We start from the raw sequence: 22,990 nt of genomic DNA, 5'->3' as shown, positions 1-22,990 counted from the left end.
AATTAACATTGCACCAAACATGTGAATAAAATACACACTAAAATATATACATTAAAATAAGAACCTAGAAACAGGAATCATAATTTTTGGTATTATAGATTTTAAGATATGAATTTCCTAAGTTTTAATGTGCTTGAAATAGGATTAAATGAGAAATAAATTTTCTTACTGTTTTCATGTTAAAACAGAGACTCTAGGTGATAAACAATAATATTATAAAATTTTAGAAATTGGAATGGGTCGATTTGGACTAAAAATGAATTTTCTATGAATTAAATAACTTCTAGGAGTTATTTTTGTATTAAAATGCATTTACTGGTTCATTTATTCATTTTAAACATGTTCTGGACTGGGCCTCGATTTCTGGAAAGTGCAGGGGCTACGGGGTAAAACTCCTAAGACTCAGGAAACAGTAGAGAGGGACGGTGGGTTGGTTTCTGTAATTTGTAGGGGCTTATTTGCCAATCGGCCGAGCCGAAGGGGTATCGGGTGTCTACAACCGTCGGATCACCAGTTTGCGGCCCAGATTAGATCTAGGTTTTTAAATGAAGCGATAAGCAACGCTGACCCTCAGATCAGATATCAACGGTCACTCTTCTATCTAACTGAGATCGTCCCGCGTCCATCGGACTCACGATCTACGGTTGCGGTTAGATGAGGCCGAATCGGTATGAGACTCTAATCCGAGCCGTCCAACACACATCCAATGGCGCGCATCAGGTCTTCCTCCCCCTACCTGGCTGAGCGACGGTGACAAATTTTCCCATGGCAGAGTAACTCCGGCGAGCCCCCGTGGGCCGCCCACTGCCCCAAAACCCTAACCGAGACATGCTATGCGTAGTGTGGGTCGATACAAACGACAGAGATGAGTAATTACCGGCCTCGAGCGCGAGTTGTAGTCGGTCCCCGACGCGCAGCGGCTTTGCGACTGTAGGGAAGTCCGGCGAGCAATCGCCGAGGCTCTGATCTTCGAGCGCCCCTGGATTCACTCCCACACCACCACGGTTACCCGCGCTCTCACCCGGTTCCAAGACGGGTCGAATCGATGGCCGACCAAGGTTGTCCACTGCGCAGCGCTCCCTTCTACACTACGGCGGCGGCGATTTGCGATGCGAGTGATATGGTGAGGTCGCGCGACGAGAGATGGCAGGGAAGGGCGACTACGAGTCTGTATTTAGCCACCGAGCACGCGGGGTTGGCGGCACGATTCTAGCTAATCCCGAAGGGAGGAGGAGGTACGCCGTGACCCGCCATGCACGGAGCTCCCGTTGGGGAGGGAACTGACCAAACGTGCCCACACAACAGAGGCGGACAGCCACGCGCGGTCCGGTTTCAACGGAGACGGAGACCCGGTTTCCCCCCAGCCCCACCATGTCGGTGAGCATGAGGTGCGCGGAGATAGGTAATGGGCCTACGCGCTGCAATCAACAAATGGGCCGAAATGTTAGTCTAGGCCCAGACCGCGCACAGTTCACTTCTCTATTTCCCTTTTTTTATTCTTTTCTTTATTTCCACATTTAAATTTGAATTCAAACTTAAATTCAAACTTCTATGGCTCATCACTGCAACTTATATTTGTGAAATTAGGGGTATTAATTCTGGATATATATTTATTTATATATATATATATTGTTTATATTGTCATAGCCTTTATCTTTTTCTTATTTCCAACCCTAATTTCAATTTAGGGTTAACTCCAACTTCTAGTAATTATTATCTTATTATTTTTATCCTTACTATTTTATTTAATGCAAAAACATATAAACTCCAATATGATGCATTTTCTTTTTTTATTTTAATATCATTGGTTTTAATTAATCACTCTCAATTATATGTGTGCTCTTTTTATGATGCAAATATGGCACATGACATGAGGAGACCTCACTATATTCTTTGTATACAAAATTGAGTATTACAGTCCCCCGTCATGCACCAAGTCAAACCTCCCCACGTACGTGTGTAAGTCAAACCCCCCACGTGGGATGCACGTCATAATTGCGGTTCTATTTTTTTTGTATAAATGGCGTAAATAGTTCACAGAGATAGCATAAAAAGTTCATAGAAATAGCATAAAAATCTCGTTCAGCCACTGGACCACATCCACATGTGCAGGCACATGCATGCAGATCGTATTTTCATGGTAGATCTGATAATTATGGCAGATCATGAGAGATTACATTGCATGTGCGCAAATTTTAGATGACATTTTTGTTTCCACTACATGTGGCTGATTTGATTTGGATGCTTTATTTCCTTCATAAATATAGGATCTCTCCAATAGTCATTCAGCTAGCCTCGTTGGAACCAATTTATGATATATATATATATATATTAATACTTAATATGCTATATGGTGTAAGTATTTATGCAATGTAATACGCTGTGTAAAAAATGTTTCCTGCTGCATGCCCACAAATTTAGGATGACAAGAATGTGCGTGAAAGGAAATGGATTGGTATGCATGGAAACAAAAAATCTTATTTAAATGATTTATTTCCTCCATAGATATAGGATCTCTCCAATAGCTAAGCAGCTAGGCTCGTTAGAACCAGTTTATTGTATATACTGACACTAATTATAGTACACGGTGTAGATATTTATGCAATGCAGTACACTGCATAAAAATCTGGCATGCGGTTCACTGGTGGACACATCTCCATGTTCGAGAGTAAAAAACTTCAGTTTTGAGCGTAAACACCCGAAGTTATGAGCATAAAATATTGATCCAACCTAAAAGTTCTTGCAACCTTCTTGATGTTGGCATAGATATATATACAAAGTGGCATAAAAACATGTATGCGATTGTATGTCGTCCCTCCACCAGGAATATGCATTCAGGCGCGTCTCCCACCAGACGCATACAATCCTATTTATTTGGTAGGTCTGAACAATATGGCAACCATTAGACACATGCATGTGGTTCCTATTTTTATGAAGATCCAAAAATTATGTCAGGTCGTGAGGGTTTCCATTGCATGCACATAAATTTTGAATGACATTTACGTTCCCACAGCATACACGCAAAAGTTGGATGGCTGATATCGCGCAAAGCATAAATCGTTACAGAAAGTTACATAAATACCTACATTGTACATCATAATTAATGAAAAAAAATCTTAGTATGGGCTCAACCAACAACCACATGCATAAACAAAGGATTAGATGAGGTCGTAGCTGAAGGACGTGGCCAAGGTCACCAGATCGGACGAGTTAGTCATCAAAGGACGTCAGAGCCACCCACGTCTCGCCTGGCCGCCATCAACAGAGACAATCGTGCCTCGTGCGACCACCGGAGCGACCCGCGTCTCTCTCGGTCGCACCGCCGTTGCCGAAACCTACCACGCCTCGCGCAACTTTCGTTGCATCGCGCCTGGGGTGCGCCGCCACCGCTCGTCTGCTTCAGGAGCGTCGTTGCCGCTTGCCCGCCCGCCTCGGGAACGTCGCTATCGCTCAGTTCTGGTGGAGCGCCACCACCTGTCGCTCACCTCAAGACGATGTCGCCTGTCGCTCGCCTCGGGACGCCACCACCGCTCGCACGCCCGAGAGAATCGCCACCGCCGCTAAAACCTAATCCGTGGCAGCCTAGAGGTGTTTTTATAGCCGTCCAAACCTGGTGCGGCTAAACCAGATCTAGGGCTTCATCTAGTTATTAGAAGCCTATGGCTTATATATATAATATGTGTGTGTAATCCATGGTTGGAAAAGTCGGTTGGAAACCAAACCTCGGCTGCTTTTGATTGCAAACCGCCACATAATGATCCATTTTGTTGCCTAAGAAACATGCAATATTTTGATCTAGGCTTAGGCTTGTTGCAGACATACCTTCAGTATACAGACCCATAGACAACTTGGACCTCCAGACCATCTTTGAAGGTAACGATAGCGAGGAGCTAGGACTAGAAATATGACCAAACTTTTTGCCCAAGATTGAATTACTTGGAAAGCCTAGATTCTATCCATTCCATGGAATTTGAAAACCCAAAGTCCACGCCCTGAGTTGTCGCTGATGACCACGTGTTCTTCACTGAGTCCGCAATTGATCAACACGGTTAAGATCTTCTGTTAACCTAGCAAACACTAAAGATTTCAAGATTACCGTAGTCGAGTGTTGCTTTGGAAGAGTTAAACTTAAAAACACTGATAGCCGAAAACTTTGGTTATTAGGGCATGTGCAATGGGTATCTTAAGTTGTATCTTAGAGTGTGTCTAGAGTGGGTGAATGTAAAAAAACTTAAGACATGTATCTTGACGAAGACACAGTATCTTGGCTCTATGTTTGAGACAAGAGACTAGCTAATTGGTCACTTTAATTTATTGAATGCTCTGATTGGTACAATGAATATTGTAAGACACATGTTTTAGACATGACCACTGTATTATGTTGTGTTTTAGTTATGTCTTATACTTGGAGTACCGTGCAGCAGTATCTAGGTTGTATATGCCCTTAGAATGTCGTCTTCGAGAATGATTCATAAGAGTAATGGCATTTTCCCCAGTTAGAAATGAATTATGAACTGCATCGGCATTAGAGAGACGCTGATTTATATGCTTAGAGACCAGATTTCAAGAAGAGGCTTCTTCAGAATTGAAGGCCTTCAGTTCTCTAATCCAATTTGGTTCACTAGAGTTCCGGAAGTGAAAATTAGTCTTCAAAGCATCACAATCATATGAATAAAGATTATAGAGGGCACAATCCACATCCTTCGAAAAACAGAGAATCAAAAACACTCTCTCGGAGAGGCGAGAAATCCGAAAATCAGAGTTTTCAACATAATCAATACTTCACTTTATCATTTTTCATGTGGAGACTTGAGGTTATATTTTTATATAATGTTTATTAGTCTTTGTAATTTATTTGCATTTCGATGATTTTATGCAAAAATAAATTAATAATACACACAGCCTAAAAATTTATGAAATTTTACGGAGACGTGGCATATGTACACATATAATGCTAAAAAATATTTAGACTAAAGGGGTAGATAAATGACGTGGAATGATGTCTTACGGTATCCGACAAAAAAATTCGTTACCAACGATATCCGTCTCCAACTAGTTTCGTATTTGACACGCCGCAGCTATCCATATTTGTATTTGAGAACATTCGTATTCGTATACAAAGGGATGTATTCAAATTTGAAACCGAATAAAAATATGAAAAAATATAGTTTTAATGATATATGTTATTCGATCCGATTAATCCCTATGTACACCTACACTACATAAGGCCACAACGTGTCGTGTACCTGTTGCGCCCACGGACCACCTCGTCGATTGCATGCCCCACGCCGCACAGCCCCTCTCTACGCTCCATGTGTCATGGCGCCCCGTCGCCACCACGAACCGGCACGTGGGCCCACGTACAGGGGCCTCACGTGTCAGGGACGCTCTCCGCTGTAGCAGTACTGCCTACCCTAAGATAAGGCCAACAAAGCGAGACGGCGTCAGTTTGCCGCTCCCTCAAGACACCTCGCTCCCGTCAGTTAACCGTGGTTAAGTTGACTAAGGTTAGAGGATAACACTAGTTAGATGGCCTGTTTATAAACCTGCCTCCCTTCATCCCCTCTTCTCACAGGCCAACAAAGGAGCAAAGCTACCGTCGCCGAAGCCGAGCGACGTTCCAAGAAACGAAACAGCCATGATGATGATGGGAGAGGGAGCGCACGCGCCGCCTTGGCAGCAGTCACCGGCGGCCAGCGGCATCATGGACGCGGACGAGGTGTCGCCGTACGCCCTCCTGGCGGAGCTGAAGCATTACCTGCCGTCAAACGAGGTGATGGCGTACGACGAGGACGACGAGGAGGCCCTGGCGGCGGCGGCCGCCGTCGACGCGTACGCCTGCGACGAGTTCCGGATGTACGAGTTCAAGGTGCGGCGGTGCTCGCGCGGGCGGAGCCACGACTGGACGGACTGCCCCTACGCGCACCCGGGGGAGAAGGCCCGGCGGCGCGACCCCAGGCGGTACCACTACTCCGGCGCGGCGTGCCCGGACTTCCGCAAGGGCGGGTGCAAGCGCGGCGACGCGTGCGAGCTGGCGCACGGGGTGTTCGAGTGCTGGCTCCACCCGTCGCGCTACCGGACGCAGCCCTGCAAGGACGGCACCGGGTGCCGCCGCCGCGTCTGCTTCTTCGCGCACACGCCCGACCAGCTCCGCGTGCCGCAGGCGCAGCAGTCCAGCCCGAGGGGCGCGTCCGCGGCGTCGCCGCTGGCCGAGCCGTCGTACGACGGCTCGCCGCTCCGCCGCCAGGCGTTCGAGAGCTACGGCTACCTCACCAAGAGCGGCGTCATGTCGTCGTCCCCGACCAGCACGCTGGTCTCGCCCCCGAGGTCGCCGCCGTCGGAGTCCCCGCCAATGTCGCCGGACGCCGCCGCCGCGGCGCTCCGCCGCGGCTCGTGGCCGGGTGTCGGCGGCTCGCCCGTCAACGAGGTCCTCGCCTCGCTGCGCCAGCTCCGCCTCGGCGGTGGCGGCAGCGGCGGCTCGCCGAGGTCGGCGCCTTCCGGCGGGTCGTTCTTGGCAGGCGGCTACCCGTTCGGGTCCCCGAAGTCACCGGCCGGTCTGTACAGTCTCCCGTCCACACCACCAACCCGGCCGTGCCCGGTGATGGTGACCACCGCCTCCGGCGCCACCATCATGACCGTGGAACGCCTCAACCTCGGGCTCCTCGTGGATGAGGAGCCGGTCATGGAGCGGGTTGAGTCCGGGAGAGCCCTCCGCGAGAAGGTGTTCGAACGGCTCAGCAAAGAAACCGCCGTGCCCAACGACACCGCCGCCTCCGCCAACGTAGAGGGAGCGGCTCCGGACGTCGGCTGGGTCTCCGACCTCATCAACTGAGGGAAACTCCTGAAACTACCAGCATCAGCCGTGCCTCCTCTGAACGGTGCTTATCCATGGTAAGTGCGTGAGGGAAGCTTATTAGAGGCGTCACTGCACAGCAGCAGGAGAGGAAAGTAGTTCGTGGGAAAAACAAAAAAAAAAAAATATTTTTCTAGATTTGTACTAAGATGATCCTTGTACATATTTTCCTCCATGTGTGAATATTCCCGGATGGCTGTTGGAGGGAGGGGAGGCAGGGAAAGGTTGATTTGTTGTGGGGTTTCAGATGATGGCATGCCAGTGGGGAGGTAGAAGGGATGGCCAGTAAAACACAAAAGGATCAAAGGAGACATGGTATGCGACCAGACCATGCATGAGGTGTCTAGATGTACATAGCGTCTGTGTAGTGTACCTGTGTGTTGTGTGTGTGTGGAGGTAGAGCGTGGAGAGGCGACCATGTCGGCGATCCAAGACTGGAAGTAAAGATGACTGGATTTTTTTCTATGGCCGCACTGCACCGGCGGCGGCTCCCGGTGACGTTTCCGGCAAGAAGGCCTGGAGCGGTTCCAGAACAACATCATCGTCTCGACTCTCGAGTACTTGTCATTCCACCGTTCATTCTGTTATTTATTATCTGGTATTACTGCTCTGTAATTTTCTCAATGTATTTCCTTATTGATCTCGTCTGCTCTAGCTAGGGGCCGGGAGCATCTATGTACCTTGCACTACTATGTGCTACTGTTTCTGCTGATAAGGAAATAATTAAGACCGGCCTTGTTAATTACCTTGAGAGTCGTGTGTGTGTTAATGTGGTCGATCTGTGGATGAATGAATCTGGACAAACAAACCAGGCCGGGCAGGGCACATCGATCGATCTCCAGGTAAAACCAACTGTGCTACCCTCGCCGTGCTTGATCGGCGACGGTGACGACGACGATGAGCAGCGGTGAGGTCGATTGCTTCTACTAGTACCGGGAGCTGTCGGGGCGTCGCTGTCCCGGCCGGCGACGTCAATCGATTACCTGCCTGCCTGCCTGCTGTTTACGCGTGCGATTAGTACTCGGGTCGTCTCGGACCCTGCAGCACAAATCATGGATCCAACCACAGATGCGATGCGGCCCCTTGGCGCATGGCGGACGCGGACCACAGATCTAGCTTCTATAAGCGCCCTGGCCCCCAGCAAACTGTTCGGCTTTGGCAAATCAGCGTCTTTAGCTTCGTGCCCCCCACCCGATTGCTCACCTTGTCTTGGGCTACCGGTTTTTTTTTTTTGATGTTTGTAGTGTAGTGTCCCGTGAAATTTAGCATGATTGTATGCATTCTTCGGTACGGTTGCTCAATTGTTATAGTTGTCTGGATCTCTGTATGATATATTTCTAACTACATTGTGCGTGTGCATAGACTATCATGCATGTTTCAAGATAAACTTGCTCCGTGATTTTAATCTAGGGAGTCGCATTTCTTCTCAACAAAGCTATCACTCAATTTTCCAGATATCCTTCTAGCACTACCGGAATCCGGGTCTTTGTCGAGTGTTTTTTGTCGGGCAGTCGGCAAAGTCTTCTTTGCCTAGTGCCGCACTCGGCAAAATCCTCTCTCGGTAACGACGGTGTTTGCCGAGAGCAGGATTGACTCTCGGCACACGGCAAAGTGTGGTGCTTGACAAACGGCCGTCAGCCGCCATGTAAAGTTGTCTGTCGTTATCTTTGTCTAGTGCCACACTCGGCAAAGTCCTGCTCTCGGTAACGACAGTGTTTGCCGAGAGCAGGGACTCTCGGCACAGGAATATTTCTTTGCCGAGTGCCAAATGCGGTGCTCGACAAACGGCCGCCAGCTGCCGTGTAAAGCTGACTGTCGTTATCTTTGCCGAGAGCCGAGTTCTGGTGCCCACCGTTTGATACTCGACATAGTAAGCATTACCGAGTGCTCGTCTTGGACACTCGACAAAGTATATTTTTATTTTTTTTATTTTGCCAACCAAACTTTTTGTGGTATGTTCCTACACTATGTAGACCTACATGTACCATTTTGGGATAATTATAAAAGTGTTTTCTATAACTATTAGATTTAGTTTATTTATTTAAATTTCTTCAGAAAATTCACATTTGAACTGCAAGTTACTCGAAACTTAGAACACCGTGCATGCAAAAATGATATACATGCTCTTTAGCACAAGTTACGACCGATTTTAGGAGCAGACCGGAAACTTCGAACACCATGCTCACTAAACATGGCCGTGAACTTGCCATCCAACTGATTAAAAAATGTATAAAACACAAACAAAGTCAGAAAATTATGAAACTTGTCCACGTGTCATGATATCATATATAGAGGCTGATAAAAATTTGAGAATGTTTCGTGAAAGTGGTGAGACACTATGTGTAGAAACCTAAGAAAATCAAAGAAGTCCATGGTAGAACATATTTGGAAGAATGGTTTTACGTCGGGCTATATTCGGTGGATCTTTCATGGTGAAGCGCATCATACGAGAGAGTTTGTTGAGACAATGCGTCGAGCATTATGATGCTAATGCAGAGGTAGCGGATATGTTGAACGACTATCACGAGGCACAGTACGCCGGAGGATGTACGGATGATGAGCCAAAGCCGACTGCAAAGGCGTTCTACGACATGTTTCACGCGGCACAGAAGCCCCTTCACGGCGCACGGTAGATTACCTGTTCCTAACGATGAAGATTATAACTTAGACCCGGACACATATGATGGAGAGTTCTTCCAAGAAGATGGGCTAGAAGGGCGATTTGAGATAGACTTAACCGAAGCTATCGGAATGGACGTATATATTGAAATGGTTGTTGATGAGGATGATGATGAGGTGCAAAATGAGAATGACTTAGTAATCCTTGAAGGCAATGACATTAATATCGAACTTGCGCCTTCAGATGGTGTTGACTATGAAATGGTTGATAGTGATGATGAGAGTTATGATCCGGCTAACCCCGACACATATGAAGATTATTTTTAATCGATGTAATGCTATATTTTTTTATTTCGCACCTGTTTTTAAATACATCTTTTTATATGTGTTTATTTGTTTACTCTTAATTGCAGGTTGTCAGACAAAGATGGTGGGCAGTTGGCTGAGGAGGAGGAGGGGGAGGAGGAGCAGGATGACGGACGACGACGACCAGCAGCAGGTGGCGCAGCAGGACGACAACGACCAGCAGCAGGATGACGACGACACTTAGCAGGACGCCTCAGGTTCTGGCGCCTTAGGTTCGAGGAGCGTCTACCTGCGAGGTCCCGCGAGTCTCCCTCAGCGTCCCATACTTTGGGACAGGCGGCCGCTAATTCGATCGGATGGGGAGAGACATATAACTTTATGTTCTTCATTCTTATTCATATTATGTGTTTTGCCGAGTGCCTCCTAAAGAACTCGGCAAAGAACCTGGCAAAGGAACCCGCTGGTGGATCCTTTGCCGAGTGCATAAAGGTAGACACTCGGCAAAGAGGTAACTTCTTTGCCGAGTGTATTAGGAGACACTCGGCAAAGGCGCCGTCTCCGTCACCCGGCGCCGTGACATACGCTTTTCTTTGCCGAGTACCGACTGGCACTCGGCAAAGTCGTTGTCGAGTGTCCGATAAAAAGTACTCGACAAAGAAACCATTGTCGATGTACTGTTCGCCGAGCTCTCTTTGTTGAGTGTTTTTCAGGCTTTGCCGAGTGCTTCAGGCACTCGGCAAAGCGCTCGATTCCAGTAGTGAAGCACCCATTGGAATGCCGAACGTATGCTATTTTTTCTGAATATCACCACCAAATTTTTATTTAAATCAATATAAATTTAGTTTTAAAACAATACATTATTATGGGGTGTTTGGGATGGCTACAGTTTCCAGCTCCAGTGTGGAACTGTAGTTTATAATATCAATCTAATTAGTTTTAAATATATTTTCAATCTAAATAATAAACAAAATGACTTATCTAAAGTAAAGACCGATCCATATGGTGAAAAGCTCAATTCAGTGCACCCAACTGATCATCAAAAGTAAAGACCGGTTAACCAACACTAGCACAATATTACATGCAATTATTTTTTATTTTCGGAGACAGACAGATCATACACATTCCTCTGAGAGTCTACGTTTTTCTATAGAGCATGTACAACTCTAAGCCCTTAGATTGGTTTTCCAAGTATATGAGACAACTAAGAGACTATATGATACAACTCTAAACCTTTAGATCATAAATGCAGTCAAGACACAATATGCATAAAGAATTGTGTAGAGACAGATTATTCGCGAAAGCCCGTCTCTTGATTTTTTTTCGCTTAGCCCTATAAAGACCCCTCATTTTAATTAAGTTGTACATGCTCTTATGAAGATCAAATCATTTTCATTAATTATATTAAATGACTGTCTTTGTTAATAGTCTTAATAGAGGCTGTCACTAGAAGAAGCCCATCTTGGCTATTCTATTAATTAAGATAGAGTACAAAACACAAGTCTCCATTAACGCCTTTAGAAATTCAAAATATTGTTTCCTGTCATTTTATCTGAATTTTGTTTTTGCAATCTGTACAGAGACAAACATATGGATCAATTTAGTATAGTTCTAGGAAAGAATGTGATATCCTCGATATTGTACATCCATTTTGACATTTTTCATGATGACAATGAACTTTGTAGGTAGCAAGAACAAATGTTAATACACATCAAAAAATACGTACGGTGCAGACATGTATATATTTTTCTCTTTCGAAAAAAAACTACATCTAAATGTGTATATATTATCGCAATCTTTGAAGGCAATCAAAACCATCTCAGAGCTCAAATCTAACAATTGATTTTACAATTCATCGACTTATACAATAATTTATGGGCCTATTTTGTTTTGGCTTCTAGCGGGATTCTGATAGTCAGAATTGGCTTCCGACTGCTAAATGATTCGCTTCTCAGTCCACTTTTATATGAATCGCTTATATGAAAATCACCCAAATTAATGTAGAATCCGTCGAGTCATCATGAAGGGAGGAATCTGTCACTACGAACAACTTCATCTTTCTTCGCACGCTTTGCAATATTCAGATTCCCGTGATAGCTAGATTATTCAAAACCCTACGATATTGGGATATGCTCACGGGACATGGTGGATGGGTGTGTCCAGCGCCGGTGCACCAATTGTTTGACAAAACTTAAAGCACCGTCCGCAAATGCCAATGGGCAATGAGCATATCCGTTGCAACACAATCGTAGACGGGCACCGTGAGCGAGGGAAGTCATGCATGGCATTCTTGTGAGCGAAGTAATGCAGAGGGCCGTGGTGCACAGCACCGGCATGGGAGGCATCAGACGGCCCCTGCCTGATCGCGAGGCAATCAATGGAGTCACCGACCGACCTTGCTTTGCTTTGCTTTTCCTGCAACGAGCTAGCTAGGGACCATGGCTGGGTGCAGGGGGGTAGAGCCGGCCGTAGAAGGCCAAGGGAGACGAACTGGTGGGTCGGTGAGGGACCTACGCCTACTGCTACGGAGAATACGGAGATGCAGCTCCCAAGACCAAGATGCCAAAGGCAAAAGCAGCCTTGCTCCCCGGGAACGCAAAAGGCGAAGGGAGATGTATTTGCATCAATGCATTGGTAGGCTAGCTGCGTGCCTCTACTGTTACGTTGTAGACCGGCCGGCCCGTAGCTCACCTTTCATAGACTTTTGTACGTACTGCATTTGTGAAATTTATATTTTTTGCTGCCTTTTGTTCCTGTTTCTTGTGAATGTGAATTATGATCCTCAGGTACATAATAGTAGTATTGTAGCGTTCTTTTCCATGAATTGGTAATCACTACCATACCACCGATGTTTACGCTATTCTATAAGTAGGTAGTTATAAAAGCAATTTTTTTAGATGTATCATGAAACATAAGATGAGATGTATCCGATCAAGATGATTAATATGTCCCACGTACATAATAGAGAGATATTTGTAGGCCCCCTATTATTATTATGGTTGGATTAAGAAAGTGCACAATCATGCCAATATGATTTAAAAGCTAATCATGATATGACTAAAGAGTTAGTCACAAGTTGTAACACACTATAAGATTGAATGAAATATTAAGCTATTATATTATAAGGGTGAAACAAATCTCACCTTGAGTTCTATAGATATTATATAGAAAAAGGATCAAGGCATGTGTATATCAAGGCATGTGTATATCACCATGATGTTCAAGTTATATATATATATATATATATATATATATATATATATATATATATATATATATATATATATATATATATATATATATATATATATATATATATATATATATATATATATATATATATATATATATATATATATATATATATATATACGCGGAATTTCACACGTGCTGCCAGGCGCCAATATTAACTAATGTCCCAAAATTGGTTTTTGATCATGACACATGAACATCATGGTCACACACTTAATAGGTTGGAACATATGCATAGATGATTAATTCTAATGCAAGTGGAAGTTTGTTGAATATATGTCTGAGAGGTAACCTTGATACATGAGAACACTAATAGACCTTTAGGGTAAAAGCCTATTTGCAAGAGTAAATATAAATAAAGGGACACTTGTGATTATACCCCTCTTTGATCTTGCAATTATGATTTTACCTCTCTCGTTTTTTTCCAACTTTGTGATTTTACCTCTTTGTTTTGAAAACGAAGCACGGTCATACCCTTGCGCCGTTACATGAAATTAACTGTGTTAGATCTAATGCGAAAAGACAAAAATCTTCATGCAATTTATTTTGATTTTATCCCTCATTATATTATGTAATTATGATTTTATCCCTGTTGGGGTTACGCCTATATAGAATGTATTAAGCACCATTTTGGCTTGCCAGACGGTCTTCGGTGGCGGCACGAACGGTCCACGCGTGAATAGAATCAGTTAGGGTTCCGAATTTGTTGTGGGATTTCACTAGTACAAATAAGCTCTATAGTGATGGTTATAAACCTATTTTCACTGGCGTTTCTTAGAATCGTCGGTAATAGGGGCCAGTAGAAATCATCATATAGGGGCCAGTACAAATCATCATTTTTACAGGCGGATAACTGAGGGCGATTTCCACTGGGGTCGACGTAATAAATCCGCTAGTAAAAAATATATTTAGAAACATTAAACGGGTTTTAAAAACAGCATGTCACGACATTTTTCGCGCGCTACACGATTTGTTAGGAATCAAACCGTCGACCTCACCCTCGCGTGTACCCTCCACTACCACTCCGCCTATGACATGCTTTGTGTCTAGTTTGTAGTTTTTTTGTCCACATATTACAACCATTTGAGTGTAAATTGCTTATTTGAGACCGTAAACGAATTCAAATAAAAAAGTTGTCAACTACAAAGTTGAATAACTTTTGAAGTTCTACAACTTTCATTTTGACACTTTTTCCATCCGAAGTAGTTTGCAAAATTTGAATTTTAAATTTGACATACTTAGATTCAATTTTTGAGAACTGAAATGAGTTCAAATAAAAAGTTGTCAACTACAAAGTTTTATAACTTTTAGAGATCTACAACTTTTATTTTGGTGGTTTCGTCATACTAGGTCATTTGAAAAACTCGAAAAATTAAGGATAAAAATGATTTCTAGTGTCAGTTCCTTAAGAAAACCACCACTATAAATAGCACAGGCGGTTGATAACCGAATCCGTCTGTAAAAATATATCGTATCGCAGGCTTTGAGCCTTTTTCTACTAGTGTTTGTTAGCAAAATCCACAGAATTTGTTTAGGAGCCAACTTGTAACGGGTTCAGACCTCCCCTTTATATAGATGAAGCGGTAAAGCCGATTGAACCCACCACAATTGATCCAATCAAACCTACTTATCAAATTCATCTTATTTGCACCATTCTTTCCATTCCTTTGGAGTAGAATTAATCTAGCCTTAGTTTAGCGCTATTATCAGTCTTCCTCGACCTATTATGTCACCTCTCTTCTGCCCGGCGTCGTCCAGAGGTGTCTTAGGTGGCCTACCGACCCTAAGACAACCCTTGGATCTATCCTCCCTGATGGGGTCCCTCTCGGAAGGCGAGATTAAAGTTCTTCTCGGAGAAGAAGACCCTCTGCGCGCACGTGCGAACGGTCCGAGCCCTAGACGCGGACCATTCGACAAGCACGTAGGGAGAAGCTGCTCCTGTAGCGAGGTCGCAGACCGTCCAGCTTAGGGCCATGGGACCGTCCACGCTCCCGTAGAGAGCACCGCCGGGTGGTTTACACTAGTGTTTGGTGCCAGATTAGCGCCACCAAACTTTTTGGCGACTCCACTAGAGATGAGGGTGTCTAGATGTACTAAAAACAGGCCCCCAAATGGCCGGTTCTAAGGATCACACCGGCGTCTCCGCCACCAACATCATCAAGCCAACCCTGGAGGCACCCTTGGCTGATGACCTGCAACCCTTTGATTACGCCGTGAGGCGCAAGAAGGAAGAGGTGCAGCAATAACTCACCGAATGGCAAGAAAAGGTGGAGAAATAGTACCTCTCATACGTCATGGCGGATTGCCACCGGAAGATCATTCGTCGATGGGAAATCGATACGGAATCTCTCCTACGTTGATACTAGATTTCTCTAAATTTTCTGGTAAAGGCAGGAAAAGCACACACGAGCACGTAAGCCAGTTCTTAGTGCACATAGGAGAATTGGCTGATAAGGAAGCCTACTATGTCTGTTTATTCTTGTTGTCCCTTACTGGTACCACATTTGCATGGCATGCAGCCCTAGCACCTAACTCTATCAACTTGTTTGGTCGCCGCAGGCCAAACCTTCGGCATGCTCTTCTTTAGAGTCGATTCAAAAGAACTCACAAGAAGAAGTTAAATTTACCTTTAATGTTGCCAAGTGTGACGAGATATTTGATGAGCTAATAAAAGTGGTAACATTAAAGTAACTCATATTATCCCTCCTCTAGATGAACTAAAGAGACATGCTTATTGCAAGTGGCACACTTATTTTTCTCATGCCACCAATGATTGTAATGTTTTCATTGACAGATACAATTAGCCATAAATAAGAGCCGGTTGAGTTTCCAGGAGATGCAAATTGATAAACAACTGTTTCCTATTAATATGATGGAGCTGATGGATATAAAAGTCTTGGTTTGGCCGGATGTGGCCAATAGAGACAAAGACAAAAATATTATCGTTGGTAATCCTCGCACATTAGAAATATCACAGGGAGTAATTACTCAGAAGGCTCTGGCCAAAAGAACTAACAAGACTAGAGGCGTCGGGGGGCAAGCGCGATTGGCCAATCGATCAAAGCTCCCTATCCCACACAGCGCGGACGGTCCGGCGCTTGCGTGCTGACGATCTAGAACCCACATGAACAATCCGACTCATCTGTTCAGACGGTCTGACAGCGACTAGAGACCGAAGCGTCCATGCGCCCTCAATTCATCTAAAACTTCTGGTCGACTAGTTAAAGTTGTCCTTGCTTTTAGAAAAGCCGTCCCTTGCGGTCGACCAACAAAGCAACACTGGTCACCCGCAAGGATACTACAACTGAATAAAATGGTCCAAAGGGCGACGCAACAAGTGTCGCCTATTCATCCAATGATACCATGGTACTTTCCACTAGCCTATTCATCATCGATATATTTTTCCATTCAAGCATGGGGTAGTGCGACGATGAACTCGTATTACATGTATCATCCTAAATGGCATTTATGCTTTAGAACTCTATTAAATAATCACCCTATTAGATTGAAAAGCCAGTGATTTGCATCGAGTTTAGTTCTTACTTCGGAACAAAATGACTTATGAGATTTATTATTTCTCGAAGGGTGCTAATAGTGCAAATGCTTTTAGTTCTACAAGCTCCACCAAAAGGCAGGAGGTATGTGTTTAGCACGATTTTGGCCTGTCGGACAACCTGGCCCTATAGGACGGATAGTCAGCGGTGGCAGCACAAACGGTCCCCACGTCAACAGAATTAGTTAGGGTTCCAGATTTTTTGCGGGATTTGTTAGCAAAATCCATGATATTGTTTAAGAGTCGACTTGTAATGGGTCTAGACCTCCCCTTTATATAGATGAAGGGGTACGACCGATTGAACCCCCACAATCGATCCAATCAAACCTACTTATCTAATTTATCTTATTTGCGTCGTTTCATTCCTTAGGAGTACGAGTAATCTAGTCTTAGTTTAGCCCTAGTATTAGTCTTCCTCGACCTATTTCTTCACCTCTCTTCGGCTCGATGTCGTCTAGAGATATTTTGGGTGGCTTGTCGACTCTAAGACAATCCTTGGATCTCTCCTCCCTGATAGGGTCCCTCTCGGGAGGCGAGATTCAGGTTCTTCGTGGAGAAGAAGTCCCTCTGCGCACGCACGAACCGTCCGACAAGCACGCAGGGAAAAGCCACTCCTGTAGCGAGGTCGCAGATCGTCTGGCCCAGGGCCGTGGACCATCCGCGTTTTCGCAGAGAGCACAGTATGGCTTTTCACACCTAGTGTTTGGTGCCAGATCGGCGCCAACAGAATAGGAGGGTCACTACAGGAAACGCCTAAATTTTCGTGGGCCAAAAACCCACGAAAATAAGCCTAAACCGACGAAAATAGAATATTTTCGTCGGCAGGCCGACGAAAATAGCCGCCGAAAATAAATTCGACGAAATTAGGCAACTATTTTCGTCGGTCCCGACGAAAAATAGCTATTTTCGTCGGCTTTCCCAAGGCCGACGAAAATAGTGAGTGGACCAACTATTTTCGTCGGCCCGATGGTGGCCGACGAAAATAAGTTCCCAGGTTATTTTCGTCGGCCAACACTGAGACCGACGAAAATAGCCTGGGAACTTATTTTCGTCGGCCAGACCGAGGCCGACGAAAATTGATGTTTCCCCCCCAAAAACAGATTTTTCTGCACCTATTAATAATTCACAGCAAAATAAACATTATCACAATTAACATATACACATTCACAAGCAAAATACATAATTAACAAAACACATTCACATAATTCACAAAACACATTCCATAGTCCATTCAAATAAGTCCAGTCCAGAGTCCATAAATAGTCCATAAGTCCATAAACAGTCCATAGTACACACTCACTACTCACTCCTCACTCCGGCGGGCTGTGGGAGTTTTGGCCACTCCCTCCTCCGCCACCAGGAAGGTGGCCACTCCCTCCAGCACCATGGACGAGGAAGTCTTGGACGTTGACACCACCCTCCGATCCATGAGCATGTGACGCTGAACCCTGCAATTCATCAATCATTCAAATAAGGCTGTATACATATACATTGTTGTGTTTGGTCAATATTTGCGTAAAACTAAACATGGAACATCACCTGTGATCCATGGTGAGGAGGAGGTTGTGCATGCATCCACGGGTACTGTTGTGGTGGCCACCCCAGAGGTGGTGGCACCCACCCCGTCGGTGGCGGTGCCATCCACGCTTGATATGGCTGAGAGCCCGCCGGTGGCTGGGAGACCGGTGGCACCCATCCCGGGACTGGCTGCGATCCTTGGGGTGGTGGAGGCGTCCAAGTGCCTGGAGGTGCCTGCGTCCACCCAACACCGGTCCACTGTGGCTGCGACGCTGGAGCTTGTCCTGGCCACTGTCCCCATCCTTGTGCCTGCGAGCCATTTTTGATAATAAAGAAAAAGTTGCTATGGAATTGAAGTGTTCAGAAAGTGTTACCTGGGGAGGGCGAAAAGCGGGCAAGTTCATATCAGGGCCGAGTCGAGTAGTCATTTCCTGCAAATGGATGCAACGTTAGAATCACAACATTATACTTTGAATTCAATGACGACACGTGATGAGATAGACAAATTACCTGAAAATAAGAAGCCATATATTGCGTCAGCTGTCCAACCTGCTCCTGCGCTGCTCGAGCCTGCTCCTGTGCTGCTCGAGCCTGCTCCTGTGCTGCCCGAGTCTCCTCCTCCAGCTGAGCCTCTCGAGCAGACCTGGAGGAGCGAGAACTCCCTCCCGAAGAGGATGCCTTCCCTTGACCTATTGTCCTGTTATATTCCACAACGCCGGTGCCAAAGGCAAACCTGCATGATACACATAGTTGAGCCATTAAGTGGACACATTCTTGTTAATGAAATCGTCGAATCAAACACAAACACCTCACCTGCCATGCTTTCTACCCCCACCACTATGGTACAACGCCGAGGCATCTAAGTCTGAATGCATCCAGTCGAAATCAGGCCCATGGCGTTGAGTCATTTCCTCCCCATATGCATTCTGCAAAGAAAGTTAAAGTTGGAGTTAGACACAAAACATGCAATTTAATTCGTAAATACAAACTTGTTTACCATTTTCTCCCTTGCCGCCTCGCTGCATAGCTCATCAGGGTTCGTCGGATCAGGGCCACGGTGACCACGGACGTAAACCTCCATAAAACTTGGAGCAACTCCACTTTCAGCTTCCTGCATGAAAAAGAAGAGTTAAACCATATAATTTTCATAGATGTAACATACAAGTTTGATTTATATACTGACCATGCGGCGTGCGGTACCAAGGTGTCCATCGGCGCCGTACCTATGCCCCGGTCCTTCAGTGCCACGGTTGACACGGTGCTTGTTGGACTCTGCAATCCACTCAGGCGACGCCCATCTCTTAGCCAACCACCTCCATGCTTCCATGTCCTTGGACAGCCAATCCACAACGCTCTCCAGGTACTGCTCCTCTGTGAGGTAGATCTCATTGGCCCCTAATGCTTTGCTCATTTTCTGACCCTTTATCTTCTTGTAGTAGTAGTTGACGGCCGCGATGCGAGCATTGTACATGGCATCCTTGATTATCTTATCAGCGCACTTCCGAAAGTGCCTCTTCACACGTGTCCACTGAGCCTGATCCTCCTCGATGTCATCCGGCAATTGGAACCTCCCCTACATATCAATGGAGAAGTTAAGTTAAAGTAAGATTAGGTGAAGCAATAATTCAATGAATTGCTTATATACGAAAGTAAACTCACCCAGAACTCGTCCCACACAGCCACCTGACAAGTCCTTCGTTTTTTTTCCGAACTTCCCCCTCCGCTACAGCTTTCCCCTGACTCCCCTGGCTCGACATAGTCCTTTAGACCCCAGTCAGCCCACTGCATAGCCGCGAACCTCTCGCCATTGAGCTCCACCATGCCAGGGTAGTAGAAGCGACAGAGGCTACCCAACACCGCGTTCACCTTAGGACGTCTGCCTGTACCGTCCCAAGTCAAGTCTTCCCATGACCTACAAAAATTAATAAAACAAGTAAACTAGTGCAATCACGTTCACATTAAAAAATTAACAAAACAGAAATAAGCCCCACCATTCTCCATGCGGCCGGATGAGCCTCCTCTCGGCAGGTCTCGGACCAAGCGCATTGCTCTTCTTATACCTAAGTATACAAGTAAATTCAATATGATGAAATGATTAGAAACTAATATCAATTAAAGTAATATGCATAATAATACCTGAAGGACGTAGAACCATCTGACGCGTCGCCCGCGCTGCCTGCCCCCATTGGGTCAACCTCCTCATCCTGCTCACCCTCGTCATCCTGCTCACCCTCCTCACCCTGCACATGAGCATCCTGCTGAGGAGTCTCCTGCTCACCCTCCTCACCCTGCACTTCGTCTAGACAGTCGAGAAGTTGTTGCTGCCTCTGTCGGCTCTGTGAGGTGCCCTGAAAAAGCCCACTGCCCGAGCTGTCCTCGCTGGCCGCGCTGCCCCCACTCCTCCTCGATCTCCTATGCTTGAACATGTTCAATTGTAGATAAATTAATGTCAAACCACAGTATATGAAACAAATAATATGAAAATTAATAATGTGGAAATTGGAATACATAGCTAAAAGAAACATACTAATCAAAAGTCATCCGCATCCGATGATGCTTCTTCGGCTCGTTGTTTATTCATACGCTCTTGATTTCGTTGGATCCTTACTGATCTTCTAACGACGACAGGTCGTTTGCGCTTTGACCTAGGTTCTTCAATTAAGTCGCTTGAATTGCAACAGAGATTTTCAAGTCCTTCTCCATTGGTCACATGGAATCGGTGAGCTATGTCTTGATTCGACGCCGCTTCTGGTTGAAAAACAGCATCATCGTTGTCCCTGATTATACTCACGTAGTCAGCACTCTCTGGAGCGACGACTTGTGGGTTGACTTTGATTGCAACCCACCAAGCCCTAAGGCTTGGGTGAGGATATGGCAGGTAGTACACCTGTTTTGCCTGATTTGCAAGGACAACATCGCTCATACTGCTCGGAATCCTAGAGCTATGCTTCACCTCGACATTACCATACTTGTCGACACGAGTCCCACTATGAGCATCAAACCAGTCGCACTCGAAAAACACGACTTTAAGTTCTTTGGGGCCATCGAAAATCAACTCTACAATGTTTTGAAGAACACCGTAATAGTCCACTACTTTGTCATCGTCAACATATGAACTTGCCAACACACCACTATTGGTGGTGGCTGCCAATGGTCGACTCTTCTCCAATTTCGCGGTTCGGAAGCGATATCCATTTACATCATAGCGAGTATAGTTTCGGACGGACACAGAGGTATGTGCCATTTGCTGCAAGTCCGGGTGCACAGAGTTTTTGGAAACCTATACAAGTAATTAGTATATGCATTATATCTTCCAAGTCCAAAATTCAAAGATTAAGTATGGACAATGAGAGAATGACAATTACTAACATAATTACGAAACCACTGCACGAAGTTTGGTCCACCTTTCAACCCATCACGTCGAAGATTTTCTAATTGGATGGCCGTAGGTTTACTAGTAGATTTCCAACATTCTTCATCAAACATGCTGGACATATTACAAACATGGAGATTACACACTATAGAAATTATGAGATGAGAAAATGGACGTAATTATGAGGAAAACTTACTCGAACGCCTCCTGTGTGCTGTCAATATTGCTATACATATATAGCATTAGCGTGTTCAAATCTGATGCTTCAATGTGACGTACACTCCCTTTACCAACTGCTTTACCCGGATTCGCAAAAATTTGAAGGGTGCTTTGGGGTGATTCATTATCGACATGAAGTCGCACTGAAGGCGCAAACACATTGTTGGCTCGAGCGAAATACCTGGTTGAGAATTGAGATATCTCCTTAAGGGCAAAAGCCTCCGCAATACACCCTTCGACTCTAGCCTTGTTCCGAACAGACGCCCTGAGCTTTTTCAACGCCCTTTCTATAGGATACATCCACCTGAATTGCACTGGTCCGCCTACCAAAGCTTCCCAAGGCAAATGCACAATTAGATGTTGCATCACATTGAAGAATCCTGGCGGGAAAACCTTTTCAAATTTACAAATAAGAATTGGAATTTCTTTCTCAAATTTCTGCATCAACCTCTTCGATACCGTCTTTGCGCATACTTCCCTATAGAAGTAACTCAACTCTGCAAATATGCTCCAAAGCTCATCCTTAAAATAGCCTCGAAACATCACGGGCATCAGCCTCTCCATAATAATATGGTAGTCATGGCTTTTCAAACCGATCAATTTACCGGTCTTCAGATTGACTGCCCGTTTCAGATTTGCCGCATACCGATCTGGAAATTTCAGATTCTTCAACCACTTAAATATTTCTTTCCTTTCATCCGGCTTGAGGCAGTAATCAGCTCGCGGCCTACTTTCATGCCCTTTATCGCTTACTTTCAACTCGAGCATCGACCTCTTACAAATTTCAGCCATGTCTTTTCTTGCCTTCATATTATCTTTCGTTTTATCAGTCACATCGAAACATGTGCTTATGATGCTTTCAGCAACGTTACGCTCTTGGTGCATCAAGTCTATGTTGTGCGGCATGATCAAGGCTTTTGCATACGGAAGCTCCCATATTGATGAAATATGGGTCCAGTTATGGTCCTCCCCGTAGCCTTGGAACCTATCATTTTCTCCTTGCTTCAGACAAGCATGCCATGCCATTATCTGCGGTGCAGTTTGCCTCTTTGGTGGCCCATTTCTGATTTTGGCTCCACCTCTGAATGCAGTAAGCGAATTCCTAAAATCATGCTTGAATGGAGTCCAACGTCGATGAGCATCAAAGAATGACACTTTCCCACCATGCTTCAATCTGAATGCATCCGTATCATTCATACATATGGGACAGCACAACCGACCATGGACGCACCATCCAGACCAATCTCCATACGCCAGCAGATCATGCACTGACCACAAATAAGCAGCGCGCATGGTAAAC

At 45.2% G+C, this 22,990-nt stretch overlaps 1 protein-coding gene across 1 annotated transcript; it reads left to right on the top strand.

Annotated features, from left to right (window-relative positions):
- The first annotated feature begins 5,561 nt into the window (after positions 1-5,561).
- Positions 5,562-7,598, top strand: LOC100275868 (uncharacterized). The gene has a single exon (XM_020542615.2). The coding sequence runs from the start codon at positions 5,639-5,641 to the stop codon at positions 6,830-6,832; it is 1,194 nt and encodes a 397-aa protein (XP_020398204.1). The 5' UTR covers positions 5,562-5,638; the 3' UTR covers positions 6,833-7,598.
- The last annotated feature ends 15,392 nt before the right edge of the window (positions 7,599-22,990 follow it).

This window comes from Zea mays, chromosome 8 (assembly GCF_902167145.1).
Source record: "Zea mays cultivar B73 chromosome 8, Zm-B73-REFERENCE-NAM-5.0, whole genome shotgun sequence".
Lineage (NCBI taxonomy): Eukaryota > Viridiplantae > Streptophyta > Magnoliopsida > Poales > Poaceae > Zea > Zea mays.
This window is presented reverse-complemented; position numbering and strand designations above follow the sequence as displayed.